The 21,906-nt window shown below is 45.8% G+C and overlaps 1 protein-coding gene across 5 annotated transcripts in view; it reads right to left on the reverse strand.

The window, feature by feature from the left end:
- The window catches only part of LOC311234394 (uncharacterized protein), a 185,098-nt gene that overhangs the window by 20,272 nt on the left and 142,920 nt on the right, over positions 1-21,906 (reverse strand). For all 5 annotated transcript variants that reach the window (XM_084321564.1, XM_084321565.1, XM_084321563.1 and 2 more), the window contains exons 8-9: positions 5,247-5,339; positions 4,607-4,730 (exon numbers count right to left, since the gene is read on the reverse strand). In XM_084321564.1, coding sequence (XP_084177690.1) covers positions 4,607-4,730; positions 5,247-5,339 — 217 coding nt within the window. The remainder of the gene's footprint in view (positions 1-4,606; positions 4,731-5,246; positions 5,340-21,906) is intronic.

Consider the following 21,906-nt stretch of genomic DNA (forward strand, 5'->3'; position numbering starts at 1 on the left):
CAATCTTGGGTAGCATTTTACATTTCGCCGTTCGGAATGAGTGAACTCAGCTGTAACATTACTTCCTGACTGTGCATTGCTCGTGCTATCGCGCAACGTGATTGGTTGTTTCAAAGTGCCCTACTGTAAAATATGCCCTACTTTGTTTACTTGTTTATTGCACAATGTCGCTCTATTGGTTGGATTCTTATTATATATTATTACTATTGTATTATGCACATCGTTGCGGGCAATTTCATTTTATAAATAAAAAAATACCCGCTAGGATCCAAACCCCGGGCGTCGGCTTAAAAGGAATGGTCATTAACCACTAGACCACGGTATTTCAGCAGACGACGAGCAAAAGGCGTTCGATCATGCTCATGACGCACAAGGCAAACAACGGCCTGACGACTACGCAGGGCGATGTTCATGTTGCTAGTGGACTTTGAAACCTACCAAAAGTGGGCTCACAAAGTCAATTGGAATGGCAAACGGGGGAAACATGCTTTACCTAAGAACCTCAGAGTGATGTTGATTGCTAAAGTTAAAGAACGCTATAGTGTAGTCTCCTGGGACAAAGTTCGTGATCGAGTGAATGAACGTTTGCGGAACCGACGATCAGAGGATCCAAGGAAAAGGCTACCATACTGTTTGAATGAGTTTTGTATCTGAACCAGACAAGTCTTTCTCTGGTCTGCATTCCCTTAACAATTGTATGTATTGAGTTGTACTGTACCCATTCTGCAATCTGTTAATAAAGTTTTCAACCAATCAATTCGCTCTGTCGCTGTGTCGCTCTGTTTAGCTGGAGGTGTTTCCCCCCCGGGAGATACAGTATAGGAGGACGGACCGCCGGCCGGGACCGGACGTTAGTTTGTCGTGAAGCGAGCGTATATATAATTAGCAGGTCTGTGTTGTGTGTTACGAGAGAGTATTAACCTGTAAAACCCATATTGAGCTGGAATTAAACCATCATATACGAATACAACCTCTCCTCATTCTTCCTGACATTACTGCAAGCCTGATCGCTACTTTACAGCATTATTCAAACGTGATAGGAAGTTTCACATTCTTGTACAAAATAAATATACTGTCTCATAAATATATAAATAAACGTTTCGACCTTACCGGTCTTCCTCAAGCATGAATGAATGAATGAATGAAAACTTTATTTAACAGATTGCAGAATGGGTACAATACAGTACGGCTCAATACATACAATTGTTAAGGGGATGCAGACCTGAGAAAGACGTTTTGTCTTGTTTACATCAGGGTCCCCCATTTACAATTCATCATAACATAATGACATGCATGACATACAGATAGACAGTACTGCTACATCTATACATTTATGACATATCAGATTTGCAAAATACAGTACTGTTTGTGATACGAAAAGAGTCCAGAAAAGAGAGTATACATTTGACATATTATTATTGTATTGTGATATGTTTTGTTTCATGTTGAAAATAAAATAAAATATTTGATCAAAATATCGATATCGGTGCATCCCTAATTATTGCTGATGTGATTATGCTTCTTGCCACTGCACAAATGGCCTTCTGTACAAAAAGAGTCTAAAAAAGAGAGTATATGATAACGTTAGCACACTGGCTCATTGATTTAACTGTAGAGTAGCAAGCCAAGTTACTATGGGGGACCCTGATGTAAACAAGACGAAACGTTATTATGCACATCGTTGCGGGCAATTTCATTTGATAAATAATAAAAAAAAAAATACATATATTAAACCGGCTAGGATTCGAACCCCGGGCGTCAGCTTGAAAGGAATAACCTAAACCACTAGACCACGGTACCAGACAAAATATATCCATTATAAATAGAGCCCACCTACTGTAGCACCTCCACTGCTAATTCGACAGGTCTTAACGGTTTAATTATTTTATTTCAGCAACATTGCGTACACAAACCTATTGTTACCAAGAAGCATTACACTAACGCTTTCTTTTGATGAAATGAATGGAAAAGAGAGCCGTACTGTACGTCGGCCATCTAATGAAGTTAGATTTGACACGTTGTTTACTTGTTTATTGCACAATGTCGCTCTATTGGTTGGATTCTTATTATATATTATTACTATTGTATTATGCACACGTTTAACTTATTCATTCTTTAATTCAGCAACATTCATTCATGCAGTCTGTAGACATACTGTAGGACGTTGTAGCATCCTATGAATGAAGTCACCAGCTGTGCGGAGCTCCTCCAATGAATGAACAAAAAGCCGGCGCGTCGGGCAGTTGTCACCAGCTGTGAGAGCGCCCCCGCTGGTCATTGTTAACATTAACCATGCCAAGCGACGTGATAACAGCAGGCAAACAGCTGCTCCTGGACTTTTCCCAGCTGTATCTGTAGTACCAGAATGCTTGTGACAGTTTGCAGAACATCGGAGGAGTAGGCAGGGTTTTAGTGTTGTTTTAATTTTTTCAAAGTTTGAACGTGTGGACCAGATTGATGCGACACAAATTGACGGATATTTATCGGCCACTGCCATCGGCAAATTTGAGCTTATCGGCCGATGGCAGTCAACAAGGCACTTATTGGCCGATACCGATACCCGACCGATATCAGTGCACCCTAGATACCGATTTCCTCTCCACGTTCAGTAGAGAAAGCTATCCGGTTACAAGCTAGCCTAGCTCATCACAAACTAATTTAAGCAGATATGGACCACTAGCCTAACTTAAAACTCTGGGAGGGGTGTTTTTGGCCAACAGCTGGTCCGTATCCGCTTCCATTCATTTGTGCCAGGCTAGGCTAACTTGCAGCCGGATAACTTTCTACTGAACGCATATTGTAGCCTAATCCTTACTGGTTTCCATGGTAACTACTACAGTACCCATATGCCTCGGCATGCCTTGCCAATCTTCAACCAATCGTATGAGCACAACTACTCTGACATGGCATCCCTTGATATTCTCATTGGTTATCGTGGCATTCGCTGCCATCTTTGTTTTCATTGTAGATCAATAAAATGTAAGAAAATTAAAACTACGTGTTCAAAAACAGACAGGTCAGGTAATCATGAGTATGTAACTCCAGTAGTGTCTTCTGTCTGTTGTTTTGAGTGTCATGGTTTCCTAACGTCGTGCCTCTCAGTGAGTGACTGGCCTTCAGATGCATTTAACCCTTTCCTGGACAGATGTACACGGACAGTCTTTTTCTCAAGTGTAAAAATGCAGATCTCATTTAATTATGCTCAACTCTGCTCCCATCAGATGTCAGACCAATTCAATTCAATAAGTGGAACCATAAACCCTCTACCTTGAGAAACAGCCATGTTTAAAAAAAAGTGTCCGGAACCAGGTGGGTCTTAACACTATCAGGTGACTCCCCAGGTCTATAAGAACCAGGCTGGTCTTAACACTTTGAGTGCTAGCAGAGGGCGCACGATTTAGCGCTTGAGTGCCAGCGCTGTAGTCAATGAGAGGGCAAGCCCATTTGCGAACGCATAAACTATATCTTAAATTATGGCTATGTGTCTAATACGCCCGTCGCTTATCAATGACTTGTTTGCAGTCAACATTGTCGAAACGGGTTTTTTTATCTGTACATTTCCGTTTTATACCATTTTGAAAAATGCTAGTTTTTTTAAACTTAAAAAAAAAGAGATTCTGCAGGAATCGCTCTTTAGTGGAATACACAAAACACTGTCATTTTTCGGCCTATTTATGAATCGTTTTCAAATAAACGCTAGATTATCCATAGTATATGTGTACTTATGCACGCTAGAGAAGCGGGCTGAAAAATCGATTATCTATTTCCTGGTCAACACACACACACGCACACATATGGGACACGATATAGGTGAAAAAAACTGATTACCCCAAGACTGGTAAAATTGATTCCTTACCTCATATCAGATGTTCTCCAAAAAGATTATTCCAATTCCTGATCGCCATTCCAAATATCGATCGCGTTTATTGATCCAACGCTGGGTACTGGAAACACATATTCCACGCTGTTCTGAGGGTGGGCAATGAATGGGATCGTCTCCGGTTACATGCCTGATAAGTAAAATGTGGATTCCGGAGTCTTTTTTTCCCATCCATTTCATTCAGTCCAATCCAATGGGTGCAATACCATCTGGAGAGACGATAGGGGGCGGTATTTTCCCTGTTAGAGCTCAAAGACATTCCCAATGGTAACGTGAGGCTAGATTGATAAAAAATGAATGGAAATCGCTAATAAAAAAAATAACGATTAAAACGAGATTTCTCGTCGTTGGCACTCAACGCATGGCATGAAATAACAAGATTTCTCGTGGCTGGCACTCAATGTGTTAAAGCGATCACGTGACTCCCCAGGTCTATAGGAACCAGGCAGGTCTTAAAGCGATCACGTGACTCCCCAGGTCTATAGGAACCAGGCAGGTCTTAAAGCGATCACATGACTCCCCAGGTCTATAGGAACCAGGCGGGTCTTAAAGCGATCACGTGACTCCCCAGGTCTGATGTGTCCTTGAGCAAGACACTTAACCCCTAACTGCTCCCGATGAGCAGGTTGGCAACTTTGCATGGTCGCCTCCGCCATCGGTGTGTGAATGTGTGAATGTGAGGAACAAATTTTAAAGCGCTTTTAGCATTAAAGCGCTGTAACTGACCTGACAGAAGAGCTGGTCTTCTCTGCGGTGGACATGAGGCGGTTGAAGGTCTCCTCCAGGTGGCTGGTGGTAATGTTGACCTCCAACTTGGTGACGGTTAGTTCATACAGCTCCCTGTCAACCCCTGTGCACAGATACACACATAACAGACACTGGATTATGCTTCATCTTTAGAAAATACGCTCTGTACTGTACATACTGAGGCCGTTTTCACACTGAAGTTTGTTTGAAATGGACAGAATCAGAAGGTAAATTATTACGTTTGTAACAGTTTTTGTTGGTATGGTTGTTTCACTTTGAACCAAACTTTCTAACACAAGTATTCAATGTCCTCGTTGACATCACTGGTGGCCATATTCAAACAAATTTACTCTCAAACTAAATGAATGTGTGCAAAACGGTTTAGAGTTTCTGGATGTGTGTGAGATTGTAAACTAAATAATCCAGCTTTTTTTTTATTACCCCAACTAAAACAAACCCCAAGAAACTTGTGGGCTATAGGTCACAGGAGTCATGTCGGTAAGTTTCAGTTCTTATAACCCCAACAGTCCCTGGCAATTTCTTTACTACTGCAATTTAATCAAATTAAAATAAACAAACTGGGCAGTAAGCCCAGGTGTCCACAGCAGAGTGGCCTGACCTGGTGGAGGGCTGTTGCTACCACTGCTTCTACTGGAGGTGTCCTCTACTGGACCGAAGTAATCCAAGTTGAGCTCTGCGTTGTCCCTGCTACCTACAGGAGACAGGAGAGGTGAGTGAGGAGAGGGTCAACATGAGGAGAGTAATCCAGGTTGAGCCCTGTGTTGTCCCTGCTACCTACAGGAGACAGGAGTGAGGGTCAACATGAGAAGCAAGGGACAAACCCAGAGTGACCACCAGTCAGATTCAGACTTTTATTGTCACAGCTTTTTAAACTGTACATACATTCAGAAAAACACGATGTTGTTTTTCAGCTCTGTAGCTCGTCTGTTGATGGTGTTGAGACCAGCAGCTCTGTAGCTCATCCGTTGATGGTGTTTAGACCAGCAGCTCTACAGCTCGTCTGTTGATGGTTTATCTATGCCAAGAAATGTTTCAAGCTGATCCAATATTTCATAGTGCAAACAAAATATAATTTTGGTCGAACAGGTCTATAGGAGCTTGTGAACCAGGGGGCGGGACTTCTGCGTCTAATCTATAGAGTAAAGTATAGGAGCTTGTGGACCAGGGGGCGGGACTTCTGAATCTATAGAGTAAAGTATAGGAGCTTGAGGACCAGGGGGCGGGACTTCTGCATCTATAGAGTAAAGTATAGGAGCTTATGAAACAGGGAGCGGGACTTCTGCATCTATAGAGTAAAGTATAGGAGCTTATGAAACAGGGGGCGGGACTTCTGCATCTATAGAGTAAAGTATAGGAGCTTATGAACCAGGGGGCGGGACTTCTGCGTCTATAGAGTTCTAGAATTTCAAGATGGAATTCTGAGGAGACACCTCAAATGGTTAATCCTTCAACTAGGCAACATAAAATGTCACCATTCTACACAGAGCAGTGTCTGTATCATCTGGTGTTCTGTATCATTGATTGATTGAATTGATTGAAAACCTTTATTTAGCCCCATAGGGAGATTCAGTCCATCAAAGCAAATAATACATGTTAAAGACTAAGACGGACATCATAAATAGAGCTAAAATAGAGCTAAGATTAGAGCTAAAAAGTGGTGAAGGGAAAAAAAGAGTCTATTCAGGTTGTTATAGTCCACATATCACATCCTCTAGTCCGCGGCAGTTAGCCCATCCTGGCCCTGCCTGGTTGTGGAGCTTGATGCAACCGGCACAAAGGACTGCCCGAATCGCTTTGTGGTATGTCGGAGGAGGCCAAGTCTGTGGCTAAACATGCTCTACATCGCTGTCAGCTCGTCATGGAGGGGGTGGCAGGGGTCCTCAAGGATAGCCTGCAGCTTCCTCCTCGTCCTCCCCTCTGCCACCACCTCCAGACTGTCCAGGTCAGCTTCCACCACAGAGCTCACTTTCTTTATTTTGTCTGTGTTGGTGTTGCCCCCCCAGCATACCACAGCAAAGAAAAAGGCACTAGCCACCACAGACTGGTAGAACATCTGTAGCAGTTTGCTGCAGACATTGAAGGACCCGAGCCCTCTCAGGAAGAACAGTCTGCTCCGTCCCTTCCTGTAGAGGGCCTCTGTGTTGTTCATTTATTGTTCATGAGAACACCCATTGTTTTCTCCACCTAGCAGCAGCTTGGGAGATATCATGTAATCGGTTCGGTGTGCACGCAGCGTGTATCCATCCACAGTAAATTTCACAAACCACAATGCCGGTTGGTCCAATATCTTTTGTGCACAATTACCGTAATTCCTCTAATAGTAACCGGTATTCAATTAAAAACCGGGTCTCTATTAATGACCGGGTGCGCTATTGAGCTAAGCAATTATAAGCCGGCCTCCTAATACAAGCCGGGTTTCATGTATATGCTGGCCTGGCTGTGCAGTAAATACCATATAATGGTATGGTGTTAATGTTTACCAAGAGAGTAAGCCTACCTCAGAATTGTATAAAACGAAGTTATTATTATTATTATTATTATTATTATACCAGTATTGTGATTGCACTATTTTACTTTATTTAACTTTTTTTGACCACCTGTAATTGCACTGTTTACTACCGTATTTCATACAGTACTTGGTTTCAATAAATGAACCCAGTACATTTTACTGGGTTCAAACTGACACAAAATGTTGATTTATTCATTATGATCCGTTTGAAAATTAGAAATATAGGCCTCTCTCTTATACATGCCTCCTCCTAATACAAGCCCGGTATCAGCTACAGTTGAAACAAATACAAGCCGGGGTTACTATTAGAGGAATTACGGTATGACTTATGGACAAGGATCCCTCATGTTGGTGATTCAAGACATTTTCCAAGTATTTTATTTGAATGAATCGCCATCAATTGTCCATTGAAATAGATATTCAGTATAAAGTTACAACCTTTCAATTAGATCTGTACTATAATAAGCAGCCGAAAAGTCGTGTTGTCACGAAGCTCTATCTTAACATTCAACCTGCCCCCCCCCCCCCCCCCCCCCCCCCCCACAGGAGAGCTGCAACAGCAGGTGAGAGAGAAAAAAAGTAGAGCGGAAATAACAGGCCGAATTGATTTGATTGGGAGAAACACATCAGCAGATTTATTTCAGTATTTACAGAGGACCTTGAACAAGTGCTTATTGCATTGTACTCAAATAAAAAAATATTGGAATAAACTATGGACAATATTGGAAGTATGAAGGAGTATGTTTTCTTTCGATGCCACAGACAAATCCACACACAGGCCTTTAAATGTGAGCAGGAATCATTTGAAGATAAGAACAGTAACTGCAACACTTCCGGTATTTTCAGCGCATGGGAGAGCGCGGGGGGATAAAATGAATGAATGTTGATTAGAGCCTTGACGTAAGTGGTTGTAGCTACAGCTGTGGGCTATAGTCGTTTTTCCGCACCTACTCCCCAACCGGCGAATGCGCAGATTGCCCAGGGATGGTCTCATGGACAATCCAGAGACTCCCTGGGCAATCTGCTTAGGCAGTTTGGGGAGTAGGTGCGGAAAAACAACTATAGCTCGGCCGAGAAAGTGCAGATCGACTTGGGGTTGGTCTCTCCATGTTCAGGACTCTATTGGATCATGTCTTCAGTGCATAGTGCCGTCCACACTGGACTCTTCAGAAATAATAACAGAATTGTTAATGATACAAATATTGTGGCATTAGTGTCATAATTATTTAGAATCTGTAGAATTGATGTGAACGCAATCACCAATGATTTCTCACAAATTTAGCCTTTAAGAACATGGGCACACTCCAATCTTTCCCATCTGACTGCTTTTCCGCATTCTTAAATCCTGGTCTTAGCGAATAATGAATCCCAGATGAGAACCCAGTCAGGAAAGCCAGAACTGTTTCTTCTTAACTTCTCAAATGTCTTTGAACGTTTTTTTTCCAATACATGAAAGAAAATATGATGAGATATTTGTAAATTTACTGTTCAAAAAGCTAAGAAAGGGATTTTCTTTTAGAATACGGTTTTGGAATCTACATTTTTGAATATTTTTTGGTAAGAATATAGGACAGGCACATATAAGCACTATGCTTCAATCTGTACCTTTTCAGTCACTGTAAAAAAATCAAATATTGATAAATGGTGTATATTGTATTATGTGAGATGATGACTGAAAAAATAAACTACTACTACTACTACTACTCTTAACTGCATTCAGGAATGAGGTCCAATGTTTCATTCATAAGCTTCGGGGCCGAGCTTCGATTTTTTATTCGAAGCTTCGAAAAAATAATAATAATATTATATATATATATTTTTTTTTTATCTTATGTTGTGAGACTTGTACAGCACTTGGTAAACTTTGTTCTTTTTAAATGTGCTCTATAAATAAAGTGGATTGGATTAATTAATTAAGTAGCCCCTTTCGACAAGGTTTCACTCGGCTGCGCTGCCTGGGTGCAGTGGGGCTGCTCTCACAGCCAACGACATGACATTACATAATTATGTTGAAACCTTCGTCTATCAAGCAAACAATTATATTATATTTAATTTATAATTAATAATCTATAATTATATCAGACAATGCACCTACAAAAGCAGATGATTACAATTAAATTAGCCAACTTGGTAACACATTAGTCATAGCAGCATAGGCAGGGGTGTAGCTCCAGATTCTGGGCCCCATGAAAGAATGTATTTGTAGGCCCCCAGTGAATGCGAGCGCGCGTCGTGAGCGGAATTTTTTTTGGCCATTTTTTTATTGATGAAAACGCATAATATGGTTTTTACCTATACATTCGGATCAGCAGTTCAGCACCTGCACTGTTGGTGGGTGAGCCTAGTAAAGGATGTCGCATTGCGTTCATCTTCAATGAATGGACCAATGCAATAGTCTACCAAAGCCCCCCCTCTCTCTCTATATATCTCACACACACACTTCAGAAACAAACATAGTATCAATGAGAGCATCAATAATACACATGAGTGATGTCTAGTATGTCTATGTCTAGTGCTTGGCCCTTGGAATCATCCTAAACTACCCCCCCCCCCCAGCTACGCCCCTGAGCATAGGCATAGCCTTAATGTTTTGTGTGGCGTCGCCGTCGTGTACAGCGATACTTACATTTTTTAGGTGATTTGACAAAGTTGTTGTAGAGTTGTGATATGCCATTTTCTTCTGGCATATCTGGCACTCGGCTTTTTGAGCATTGTCTTTACATATTTTAAAGTGTAACCACACGTCTGATGACTTCTTCGTCGACATGTCTGCTGCACATGTCCTTGTTGTTTTCAACACAGATAATCTCCACGTGCTTGTTGTAGAGAGGTGGAGTCGAGGTGCCGCTTACTTTCGTTTCATTGGAATGGAGGCGGGAAGGCGCCGCTTACGAACTTCGATTTTTTTTTAATGTTTGTTCGAAGCTCGCGAATGTTAATGTTAGAGGTTCTATGTAGGATTGCAAGTAACTGTCTAACTGCATATATAACTGTTTCCACTAGAGGGCGATCTAGGCGGAGCCACTCATGATACCACCAGGTGGCGAGTATATAAAGAGATGTCTCCTCCCCCTCTACCTCTTTTCCACCTGCCTCTCAGAGAGAGGAGAACTCTAGTACTGCTGCTGTTTAACATGTGAATGAATAAACCACGCCAAAGGCTAAAGATAGAAACCATGCCTCTTGACCACATTATTGTTGCCCCATAGCCAGATTCTGTCAACAGAAGTATTTAAGACAGCCCTACATATCACAATACATTTCTTATTTTTGACAGAATATCAATATTTGACAGAATTAGTTTCTTTCCAGTACAAATTACAATGATTAACATCTTTTTGATGTATTTCTTTGTGACAATTGTTGTGGTGCTTTTTACTTCAAAAAGGGTGTATTTGAATCCAATGAGAATCTCAAAATCTTTATAATACTGCTGCAAGGAATCATTTTTAAATACCTCAATACTGTGTTAATAAAAAAAAATTAACCTGGCAGACAGATGTAGGCCTAATTATGTGATTTTTATGAAAACAATAAACAAACCTTGCACAGTAAGGTTTAGTAGATTGTCCTCTGCTGAACTCCAGTGGTTATAGGTGGCACTGCATGTAGTCGGTGGCAAACACACACATACCGACTTCCTGCTTGGCTTGATAGAGGTTATCTGTATCAGGTAATAACCTCATCATCCATGTGTTCCTGACTACGGAAGCAGAGAATGGCCACGTCTTTATTTATTATTTTATTGCCGTTTTCATGTGATAACGACTTATTATTTCGTTATCTCGGTATTACAAAGTCAGTTTTCTCGTGATAACGGATACATTTATTTCAGTAAGTTGTTCAGTACAGCAACAGACAGCCAGTGGCAGCTCTTGAAGGCTGAAAGCAGGATGGCGTGATCACATGAACCAGCTCGCAATCATCTCATGGTTCTGGATAATTATCCCACCAAAACATTCTGTAAATGAAGAAAACGGACTTTATCATGAGAAAACAGCAATAAAATAATAAATAAAGACGTGGCCGTTCTCTGCTTCCGTACCAGACAACAGTACCTGTATGTCCACTTCTGGAGCCTGTAGTGATGAGTTTTTATCAGGGTGTTTGTTACCAGCATTGTGTAGTTTGGTCTGGAGCTCCAATGATATATTAAAACCATAATAACATTAATAATGTTTGTTTATCCAGTTATGTTTATTTTTTATCTGGTATACAGTATGTCAGATTTGCATGGAGATAATAGACCAAACACTATTTTATGAGTTATGGAAAAAAAATTCTACGAACAGGTCAAAAAGTACCTTGCCGAAAAAAAGCTCATTTACAAATTCCAATCTGACTTCAGAACATCTCATTCCACTGATACATGCCTTCTTTATTTGAACGACCACATCACTCCATTCTGATTGATACGCTAAAAGCAATTGGATGCAGTCCTACCTGGAGGGGAGAGAACAGATGGTGGAGGTGAACGGAACACTGCCCCCCCCCCCCTCCCAGTGAGTTCTCGGTATTACAAAGTCAGTTTTCTCGTGATAACGGATACATTTATTTCAATAAGTTGTTCAGTACAGCAACAGACAGCCAGTGGCAGCTCTTGAAGGCTGAAATCAGGATGGCGTGATCACATGAACCAGCTTGCAATGTCATGTGCATAAATTAGGAACAGTGTAACTGAGGGGTACAATTCCCTGACTGTATTACTAGATATGATACTTACTACCACTACCTTTGTACTTAATATTCGGCCACCCAGTACACGGCATAAATATATTATCATGAACACTCTCACGTAGATGAAACGGATCCAACACAAATGTACGAATTAGAAACAAGTCTTTATTTCCTACACAGCGATGGTGTGTAGAATAAGCACTTAATCACTTAATTACATTTATGAATTGAAATAGTATGCACTTTTATGGCAAGGAGTATTCGTCGGTATATCAATAGAGAATGTCCAATCTCTGAAGGCGCAGGTGGTAAATATACGACCTGGAATAGTTAAGGAATAACAGCAATGATACTTTAATGATTATACTAGATACACTAGAGGGGGTTAATCCGGTCGCTTGTAAGCCGACAGGAGTAGGGGGGGGGGGGGGGTAGAATCCGGCTGCCTCGTCCGGCCAAGGGTATCCCAGGTGAACCCACTGTAGTGCCGTTCAATGCGCCGGCGATCCTTGGACCACAGATGAAAGCAGGTGGACTCTTTGTGGGCCGGCTCTCTCCGGTCCACGGGGGAGAGACGTGAAGCGACCTCGTCTTGCAGAGCGTCTCCTCACCTTGCGTCCTCTCCAGGGGGGGGGTTCCAACACACGGCAGTGTCGGGGGTCTTTATCCATAGAATAATCAAAGTATCCAAAGCATAATCCGTGCCTGGGAAGGCGGGCTGTCGTCGGTAGAATAATCCGGTATACAGGTCCACTCGCTCGTCGGCTCTGGGGCTCCTCGGGTGCAGCTTCACATAGGGTCAACCACCCTGGGTAAGCAGCCAGTTCTCTGCCCGAAACGATGGGGTACTGACTACGGTAGTATTCTCACCGCACGAAGCACTATATATTAACAGACTATTATTAGCTTAATAGACTACGTCCAACTCGACGATATAGTGCCAAATATGACTATTCAAATATTAATATACACGATGTCTCAATACCGATGGTAGGCCGAACTTGGCCTTACTCCCACACGTGGCGTCGCGGGGAGGCTTTACGTCTGTGACTCTATTGGAGGGTAAGAAACTGGACTGAAAAGAAAGTCCTACTTTAGTAGCGCAGTATATATACGCACTATGAACAAATAGTCCCATTAGTGGTGCGGTAGCCAAATTCCTACGCGGAACTAGGACTTGTTCGTACATGTCGAGCGGTACGTTTGAACTGGGTCTGAGGGGTATGGCAGCCTGGCACCAAGGTCTCGACCAATAGTAGAATGGAGACTATTATGGGATGTTCAGTAGGCTAGAATGGATATTCAATGCATATTGTACAAGGAATATACAAGGGATATCAGGGAATATTAGAGAATATACAAATACAATTAAATATATATATATAAATAAATATATATATTCGGTTTAATCTGGCCCTTCACAACAGCCACCCCCTGAATAGGTCCCAGACCTAATCAGTTAAACAGAGACAGATTAATCGCGTTGTCTATTTACACATAAGGGTTTGCTGTAGGGGTCAGTCAACTTCACAAAGTCATAGGGTTGTAGGGTCATGGTCATCATCGATTGTGTCTGGGAGTCGAGGCAGTTCTATGAGCCTTGCCACGGGACGGGTGTAAGTGCGACCCTGGACGAGCACTTCAGCTGCTCGGACCTTGCCGTCGGCACCGGTGATCACTTTGCTTACGCGGCCGGCCGGCCACATAGCTCTGGGCAGTGATTGATCAATAATCATGACGACTGTTCCTTCTGTCAAATTGTCTCTCTCCTTTACCCACTTCTGGCGGGTCTGTAGAGACGGTAGGTAGTGCAGTAGGAAACTGTTCCAAAACTTGTCGGCTAATACTTGGCTGTACCTCCACATTCGTCGGCCGTTCGCTTCTTCAGGCCGGTACATGGTCTGGGGTAATGTGGGATCTAGCCGCACCATCAGGAGTGTGTTGGGGGTAACTGGGTCGATATCCGCCACATCACTGGAGACATATCCGAGGGGCTTCGAGTTAAGTACTCCCTCAATCTCCGTGAGGACTGTCATTAGGACTTCTTCCGCCACAGTCTGGGCCCCAAGTACTGCGTACAGGGCTGTCTTTATGGAGCGCACTTCTCGTTCCCAAGTGCCACCGAAGTGGGGTGCGTTTGGGGGGTTGAATTGGAAATCAACCTGTGCTGGAGCGAGGTGGGTCTTAAGTTCTGGGCCCATAGCTTGGAAGCTCTCTCTCAGCTCTCTTTCGCCGCCTTTGAAGTTTGTCCCATGATCGGACAATAGAGTAGACGGTCTTCCTTTCCGTGATGTGAATCTACGGAAGGCCATAAGGAATGAGTCTGTGCTCATGGTCGGGAGAAGCTCGATGTGTATCGCTCTGGTGGTCATGCATTTGAATACAATACCCCACCGCTTCTCGGTTCCTCTTCCTTTCTTTATGTGCAGCGGGCCAAAGCAGTCCATACCCGTTGAGTGGAATGGCTTGTCACCGATTCGGAGGCGACATGGAGGAAGGTCAGCCATCCTTGGTATGCTGGGCTGCGCGCGCCACTTGCGGCAGTCTAGACATGTTCGTTGGAAGCGTCGTACCGCCTCTCTTCCTTGTAGGATCCAGTAACGACGTCTGATTTCCGCGAAGACTCTTTCTGCTCCTGCGTGATGTACATCCTCATCGTATTTCTTTATAATCAGCTCTGTGACCTTGTGTCGGCTGTTCAATACGATCGGGTATTTAATGTCATCCGGTAGATTGGGGGCTCTGCGTAGGCGACCACCCACTCTGATGAGGGTGTGAGCGTCGCTCTCGGGGGCCAGGTGAATTAATCTGCTGTCGGGTGGGACGGGCTTTCCTCCCTGTAGACAGGCCAATTCATCGGGGAACGAGTCTCTCTGGGCTCGCTGCAGTAGAAGCAATTCTGCTTCCTCGTAGTTAGCTGCTGACATATCAGCGGGGGACTTGCACTCCGGGTGGTACCGCAGGAATGTTCTTTGTTGTGCACTCTCTATGGACGTGCAATCGTTTATGTTAGGGTCGGTGGAGGCTACGGTGCTCAATCCACAGAACACAGACTTCTTAATTTCCACCTCCTCTGGACTTGCTTCCCTCGGGATAGGCATGGGCCACTGTCCTTCCGGGAGTCTTAGGAATGCGGGGCCGTCACTGTAGACATTGCGATGGGTGAGGTCATCCAGGGGCATCCCCCGGGTGATGACGTCAGCTGGGTTCTGTTTTGTATCAACGTAGCGCCACTCTGTTTCTCCGGTTAACTCTTCGGTTAAGTCTTGAATCTCGGTGACTCTGACTCCCACGAAGACTTTGTACTTGCATGAGTCCGATTTGATCCAGGCGAGTACCGTCGTGGAATCTGACCACAGGATTGTTCTAGACACCGGTATGGTGAGCTCACGTTGGATGAGCGTGGCTAGGTGCGCTCCGGCTAGGGCTGCGCAGAGCTCTAGACGTGGGATAGATTGTTGCTTGCGTGGGGCTATTCTCGAGCGGGCGAGGACAAATGCTGTGTAGATCTCTCCCCCCTGGTCTTGGGCCCGCAAGTAGGCTACTGATCCGTATGCGACCTCTGAGGCGTCACTGAAGACGTGTAAGTCCATTTTACATGTCTCTGGCCTCACCGTGGGTGGGAAGTAGCTTCGGCGCATATTAACGCCTGGGAGTGAGTGGAGCTCCATCTCCCACTCTCTCCAGGTGGATGCAAGGTGTGCGGGAATGGGGTCGTCCCAGCCCTGGTCCTTGTCCCACAATGCTCGTACAATCATTTTTGCCCTGGTGGTGTACGGTAGAATACATCCTAGCGGGTCATATTGTCGGGCGAGTGTTGTGTACACACTCCGTCTGGTGGTCGGCGCCGCCGCCGGCCTTCCCTGCTCCGTAGTCAGGGGCTTGTGTCTGTAGTGAAGCGAATCTGTTTTGAATCGCCACACCAATCCCAGGGTCATCTCCTGGGCTTCTCCCGGGATTGTAGCCATCCAGGTCTCGCTGCTGGCTGCCTTGTCCTCGGAGGAGAGGCTGCGCAGTACTTGCGGATCGCTGCTGGCCCACTGCCTGAGATCAAAGCCGCCTTTGATCAATGAGGCGCGGAGTTTAATCAGGAGAGCCTCGGCTTCTTCCTGGGTTGAAAGGCTTTGTAGAAAGTTGTCTACGTAGAAGCTGTTCTTTACGCTGTGTCGGACCTCTTCGTCCGCTGCTGGGTCCTCTGCTACATGTTTCTGTAGTGCAAATGTCGCACAGCAGGGGCTGCACGTCGTTCCGAAGGGGAGGACTTCCCATTGGTAGATGGCTGGGTGCTCATCTCCTGGCTTCTCTCTCCATAGGAACCGTAACAGGGGCTTGTCCGCCTCTACTAATCTCACCTGCAGGAACATTCCTTTAATGTCCCCGCTGATGGCCACCTTTTCCTGGCGGAAGCGGAGTAAAACGCCGAGTAGGGAGGGGCCGAGTGTGGGACCGGGCAGTAACTCTTTATTCAGATTTTGGGATCCGATCTGGTAGCTGCAGTTAAATACTATGCGGTCTTTACCGTTGTGATGGACCTTGTGGTGGGGCACGTACCACCATTCAGTGGTCTGGTCAGCCTCTTTAATGTCCATCTTTGTGACGTGTCCCGCTGTGATGAGCTTCTCAATCTCAGCGCGGTATACACTCTCTTGGGCGGGGTTCTTAGCTAAGCGCCGCTCCGTGTTCAGCAGGTACCGTTCTATGGCGTCTGTCTTGGCGTGGAAAGTAGGCATTCCTTCTCGCCGCAGGAGTGGCGTGGCGTATCTCAACACGCCGTTGACCGGGACTCTCTTGGTCCCTGTCTCGAGGAGGTGAATGGCGTAAATGTCATCTTTAGAGCGAATGTCTTTCTTTCCATTCTTAAAGGGCATTTGTTCCAAGCTCCATAGCCGCTCTACGTGTTGCAGGAGTGCGGTTTCTCCCTCTGTGACTCGGGAGTGGAGACATCTAGTGGCTGTACTTCGGTTGAGAGATTTGGCGAGCGGGCCTTGGAGAGTCCATCCCAAACGGGTCTCGACTGCTGCAGGGCAGCCTCGGGGTCCGGTATGAACCCGGTCTATCGGGACAATGAGGTCTGCATGGTCGGAGCCTATCAACAGGGTCGGCATAGCATTGTCTATGAGCGGGATCGGTAACTTGCGCAGATGTGCATATTTCTCCATCAGCTTGGCGACGGGGTATGTGTACCGCGACAGTCCTATTTCTTGGCTGGTGAAAGCGTCTGCAATCTGGTACCGTCGCTCAGGCTGGCCGCTTGCTGCGATAGAGAATGAGACATTCTCGCCCTTTATCGTCTTCAAATCTCGTCTTATTGTCCGAATTGTCATTTGGGTTTCGCTTCCCCGCAGCCCTAGCTGGGCCGCAGCGGAGGCGAGCAGCAGGGTCTTCTCTGACCCGTCATCGAGGACGGCGTAAGTGTCCAGGACTTTATTCTGGTAGCTTAGTGTCACACGCACTACTTTTAGGAGTACTCGGGCTCCACTGCTGCTGGCGGGATCGATGTACATGACGCTCGCTTTGCGGCTGGATGGTGCAGGTGAAGGACGCCGTCTGTTACTGTCGTGAAGTATGTCCAGGTGGGCTCCATCGCACTTGGTGCACCTTTTCTTTAAGCGGCATTCGGCTGCCATGTGTGAGCGCGCACAGCGAAAACAGCGCTTGTTGGACTTTATCCATTGACCTGCTTCCTCCGCGTTCAGCTTGGGGAAGGAGTCACATTGCGCTAGCCAGTGTTCTTTCTCACAGTAGGGGCACACTATCTTCCACTTCTCCGTTCTGGAGGGGGTACTGTGGCTCCTGCTGCTCGGTACTGACTCCGATTGGTGCATTACAGTCACCGATCTTCTTCCATCATTTAGTCATCTGGTTCCTTCTCTGGAGCCAGGGGTGCTCCGTCCGAATGTATCTAGCCGTAGGCTGCTGACTTCTCTCGCCAGGAAGTCTGCTAGATCGAGGAGGTTCGGTTCGGGGCCATTCGGGTCTCTGTGGTCCCTCTGCCGCCTAAAGCGCTCCTGACGAGCGGGCGGCAGCTTCTCCAGAATCCTTTCCACATTTGAGTTGGCGTAAAGTTCATACTTCCCCTTCTCTCTTTGCGCTCCCAACATCCCTACCAGGGACTGCACTCTGATGGACAGGTCATCCAGTGCTCGATTGTCTATTGCTGGGGGTAAGCGGTCGATGTGTCGGATCTCCTGGATCACGTAATCCCATATGCGCCCATACCTCTGGTCCAATGCTACCAGCGCTGCTGTGTATGGGGTGGTGGAAGTCGCGTAGGTGAGCGCTATATTATGTGCGCGGGGTACCTTTAAGTGCTGCAGTAGGATGGCGTATTTGTGGCGTTCATCCAATACATCCACCAACATGGTCTCCAGACACATGCGGAGTTCTGTATACTGGGCCCGGTTCTCTTGGGTGAAGTCGGGTACCATAGGCGTGCCAATGTATGACGCTGACTGTGGATACATCGGCGAGCGTTGGGGGAGAGGCCTCCTAGGCGAGTCTCCTCCCGCTCCTTGGTATGGGCTGGTACCGGCAGTGTACCATGGCCCGCTTGTCCAGGTGCTGTTCCTCGGTGCGGGTCGTGCGTCGTGCTCACCCGTGTATAGAGTCGGGGGTCTGTAGCGCAGCTCCGCGGGAGTATAGCCTGGGCTGTACCGGACCTCCTGGTCCGGTAGAGTACTGTGCTGTCTTCGGGCGTGGTTCTCCTCCTCTTCCTCTTCGTCTTCAGTTAGGTCATCCAGTGCTTGTAGTCTCTGGTTTAGCCTCTCCACAGGATATGCTGCTCCTTCCCGGTTGCTAGGTCTCGCTTGGACCGGTGGGGGGAGGTGGTCTGTGGGGGGTATAGACCTCGTCTGTTGGTCAAGTTCAGGGTTGTTTACTCGGCTAGGGGATGCCGCCCTGGAGGTGTGTCTAGACGAGTTCCTGGAGCCTCTGGCGGAGGGAGAGGGTGTTGTCCGTCTGATCAGCTGTTCTATTAGTTGCGACTGCTGTCTGTCGCGCGCTGCGTCCCGTTGAGCACCGGCTCGTTCTCGGGCCACATTCTCTTCCATCTGAATGCGTCTTATTTCTAGACGTATCTGCTCGTGTTCGCTTCGCTGCTGGATCTGCAGTCGATCGCGTTCACCCTGGAGTCTATCGCGTTCAGTAGAGGCTTTCAGGCTGACGAGGAATGCCTGCTGTAGTGTCCTCTCTGCCTCGCTGGGAGAAGGCGGTTGTATAGGGGAGCCTTCCCTCGGGGTACTCCTTGCGGAGCCTTGGAGTTCTATCTCCACGGTGCTCTCCCAGTCTTCTTCCGTGCCGAGTTCTCTCTCGGTAGCGTTGTATTCCTCCCGGGACTCATCGGGGACTACTTCTTCAGTACTGGCGGGGTGTGAAGTCATGTCTGGTTCCCACTGGTCCCCACCGTGAACTTGGTCAGTTACATTAGAGCCCGTAGGGGCCTCTATGGTCGGGGTAGTCTGGGCGTTGGGGTTAGACATACTTTTACTTTCTAGTTTTACCGCGTTTACTGTTAGTAGAAGACTAGGTTGTTGACTGACAGCGTAAGCCTCTAAGTACTGAGGGAGCCGTCGTTCGCGCTGCGGGCGTTGGTTAGGAGGATCGTTTCGTGGAGTGTTCATCATAGGCCATTTCAATATTAATAACACTATATTAATATTACACTAATTACCATCCGGCTCGAAGGACCAATTGTAACTGAGGGGTACAATTCCCTGACTGTATTACTAGATATGATACTTACTACCACTACCTTTGTACTTAATATTCGGCCACCCAGTACACGGCATAAATATATTATCATGAACACTCTCACGTAGATGAAACGGATCCAACACAAATGTACGAATTAGAAACAAGTCTTTATTTCCTACACAGCGATGGTGTGTAGAATAAGCACTTAATCACTTAATTACATTTATGAATTGAAATAGTATGCACTTTTATGGCAAGGAGTATTCGTCGGTATATCAATAGAGAATGTCCAATCTCTGAAGGCGCAGGTGGTAAATATACGACCTGGAATAGTTAAGGAATAACAGCAATGATACTTTAATGATTATACTAGATACACTAGAGGGGGTTAATCCGGTCGCTTGTAAGCCGACAGGAGTAGGAGGGGGGGGGGGGTAGAATCCGGCTGCCTCGTCCGGCCAAGGGTATCCCAGGTGAACCCACTGTAGTGCCGTTCAATGCGCCGGCGATCCTTGGACCACAGATGAAAGCAGGTGGACTCTTTGTGGGCCGGCTCTCTCCGGTCCACGGGGGAGAGACGTGAAGCGACCTCGTCTTGCAGAGCGTCTCCTCACCTTGCGTCCTCTCCAGGGGGGGGGGTTCCAACACACGGCAGTGTCGGGGGTCTTTATCCATAGAATAATCAAAGTATCCAAAGCATAATCCGTGCCTGGGAAGGCGGGCTGTCGTCGGTAGAATAATCCGGTATACAGGTCCACTCGCTCGTCGGCTCTGGGGCTCCTCGGGTGCAGCTTCACATAGGGTCAACCACCCTGGGTAAGCAGCCAGTTCTCTGTCCGAAACGATGGGGTACTGACTACGGTAGTATTCTCACCGCACGAAGCACTATATATTAACAGACTATTATTAGCTTAATAGACTACGTCCAACTCGACGATATAGTGCCAAATATGACTATTCAAATATTAATATACACGATGTCTCAATACCGATGGTAGGCCGAACTTGGCCTTACTCCCACACGTGGCGTCGCGGGGAGGCTTTACGTCTGTGACTCTATTGGAGGGTAAGAAACTGGACTGAAAAGAAAGTCCTACTTTAGTAGCGCAGTATATATACGCACTATGAACAAATAGTCCCATTAGTGGTGCGGTAGCCAAATTCCTACGCGGAACTAGGACTTGTTCGTACATGTCGAGCGGTACGTTTGAACTGGGTCTGAGGGGTATGGCAGCCTGGCACCAAGGTCTCGACCAATAGTAGAATGGAGACTATTATGGGATGTTCAGTAGGCTAGAATGGATATTCAATGCATATTGTACAAGGAATATACAAGGGATATCAGGGAATATTAGAGAATATACAAATACAATTAAATATATATATATAAATAAATATATATATTCGGTTTAATCTGGCCCTTCACAACAAACAGTAACGGTCCTAGTATGCTTCCTTGTGGAACACCACAGCTCACTGGGAGGGGGGGATAGTGTACCATTTACCTCCACCATCTGTTCTCTCCCCTCCAGGTAGGATTGCATCCAGCTCACTGATTGACAAGCTAAAATAGCTTGTCAATCAGAATGGAGTGATTGACAGTGTCGAAAGCCTTTTGGAGGTAAAGCATGACCATGCCGCAGTATTTGCCCACGTCCACCTCTTGTTTGATGTGGTCGTTCAAATAGAGAAGGCATGCATCAGTGGAGTGGGATGTTCTGAAGCCAGATTGGAATTCATAGATTCGCTTATTTTCCGCAAGGTACTTTTCGACCCGTTCATAGATTTTTTTTTCCATGACTTTCAAGATGGAGGTAAGAATAGAAACAGGGCGGTAGTTGCCTGGGTCTAATTTGCTACCTTTTTTGTGCAGGGGGGGTCCACTCTCGCAATTTTGAAGTCTTTGGGGACGTATCCCTGTTTTATGGAGGGTTTATTATGTGGGTGATGACTGGGGTGAGTCTCTGAGGAATTTGGAAGGGATATTGTCATGGCCAGTGGCCTTGTTAGGTTGGAGGGCGCTCCGTTTTTTGAGCACCTCATCTGTTGTTACCATTTTGAGTTTGAAGTCGTCTTTGCGGACCCCTAGGTTTTTGTAAAAATCTAGGATGTGTTCTACCCCAAAATGCCCTGAGTGGGAGGGTAGTTTATTAACCAGTGTTGTGTTTGTAAAGAAAATGTTTAAGTAATTGACCACCTCCAGCTTGTCTGTGATGAGTGTTTTCTGTCTTTATGTTGATGTTTGTAAATCTGGTTTAGTTTTTTACTGTAGCCTAGTTGGTTGTTGAGTAATTTCCAAAGTTCACTGGGTTTGTTTTTGTTTTCCTCAGTTTTGTCATTGATGAAATTCTTTTTTGCAGATTTGATCATGGTGTTTATA

This window comes from Notolepis coatsorum (assembly GCF_963971535.1).
Source record: "Notolepis coatsorum genome assembly, chromosome: 9".
NCBI classification, from domain to species: Eukaryota; Metazoa; Chordata; class Actinopteri; order Aulopiformes; family Paralepididae; genus Notolepis; species Notolepis coatsorum.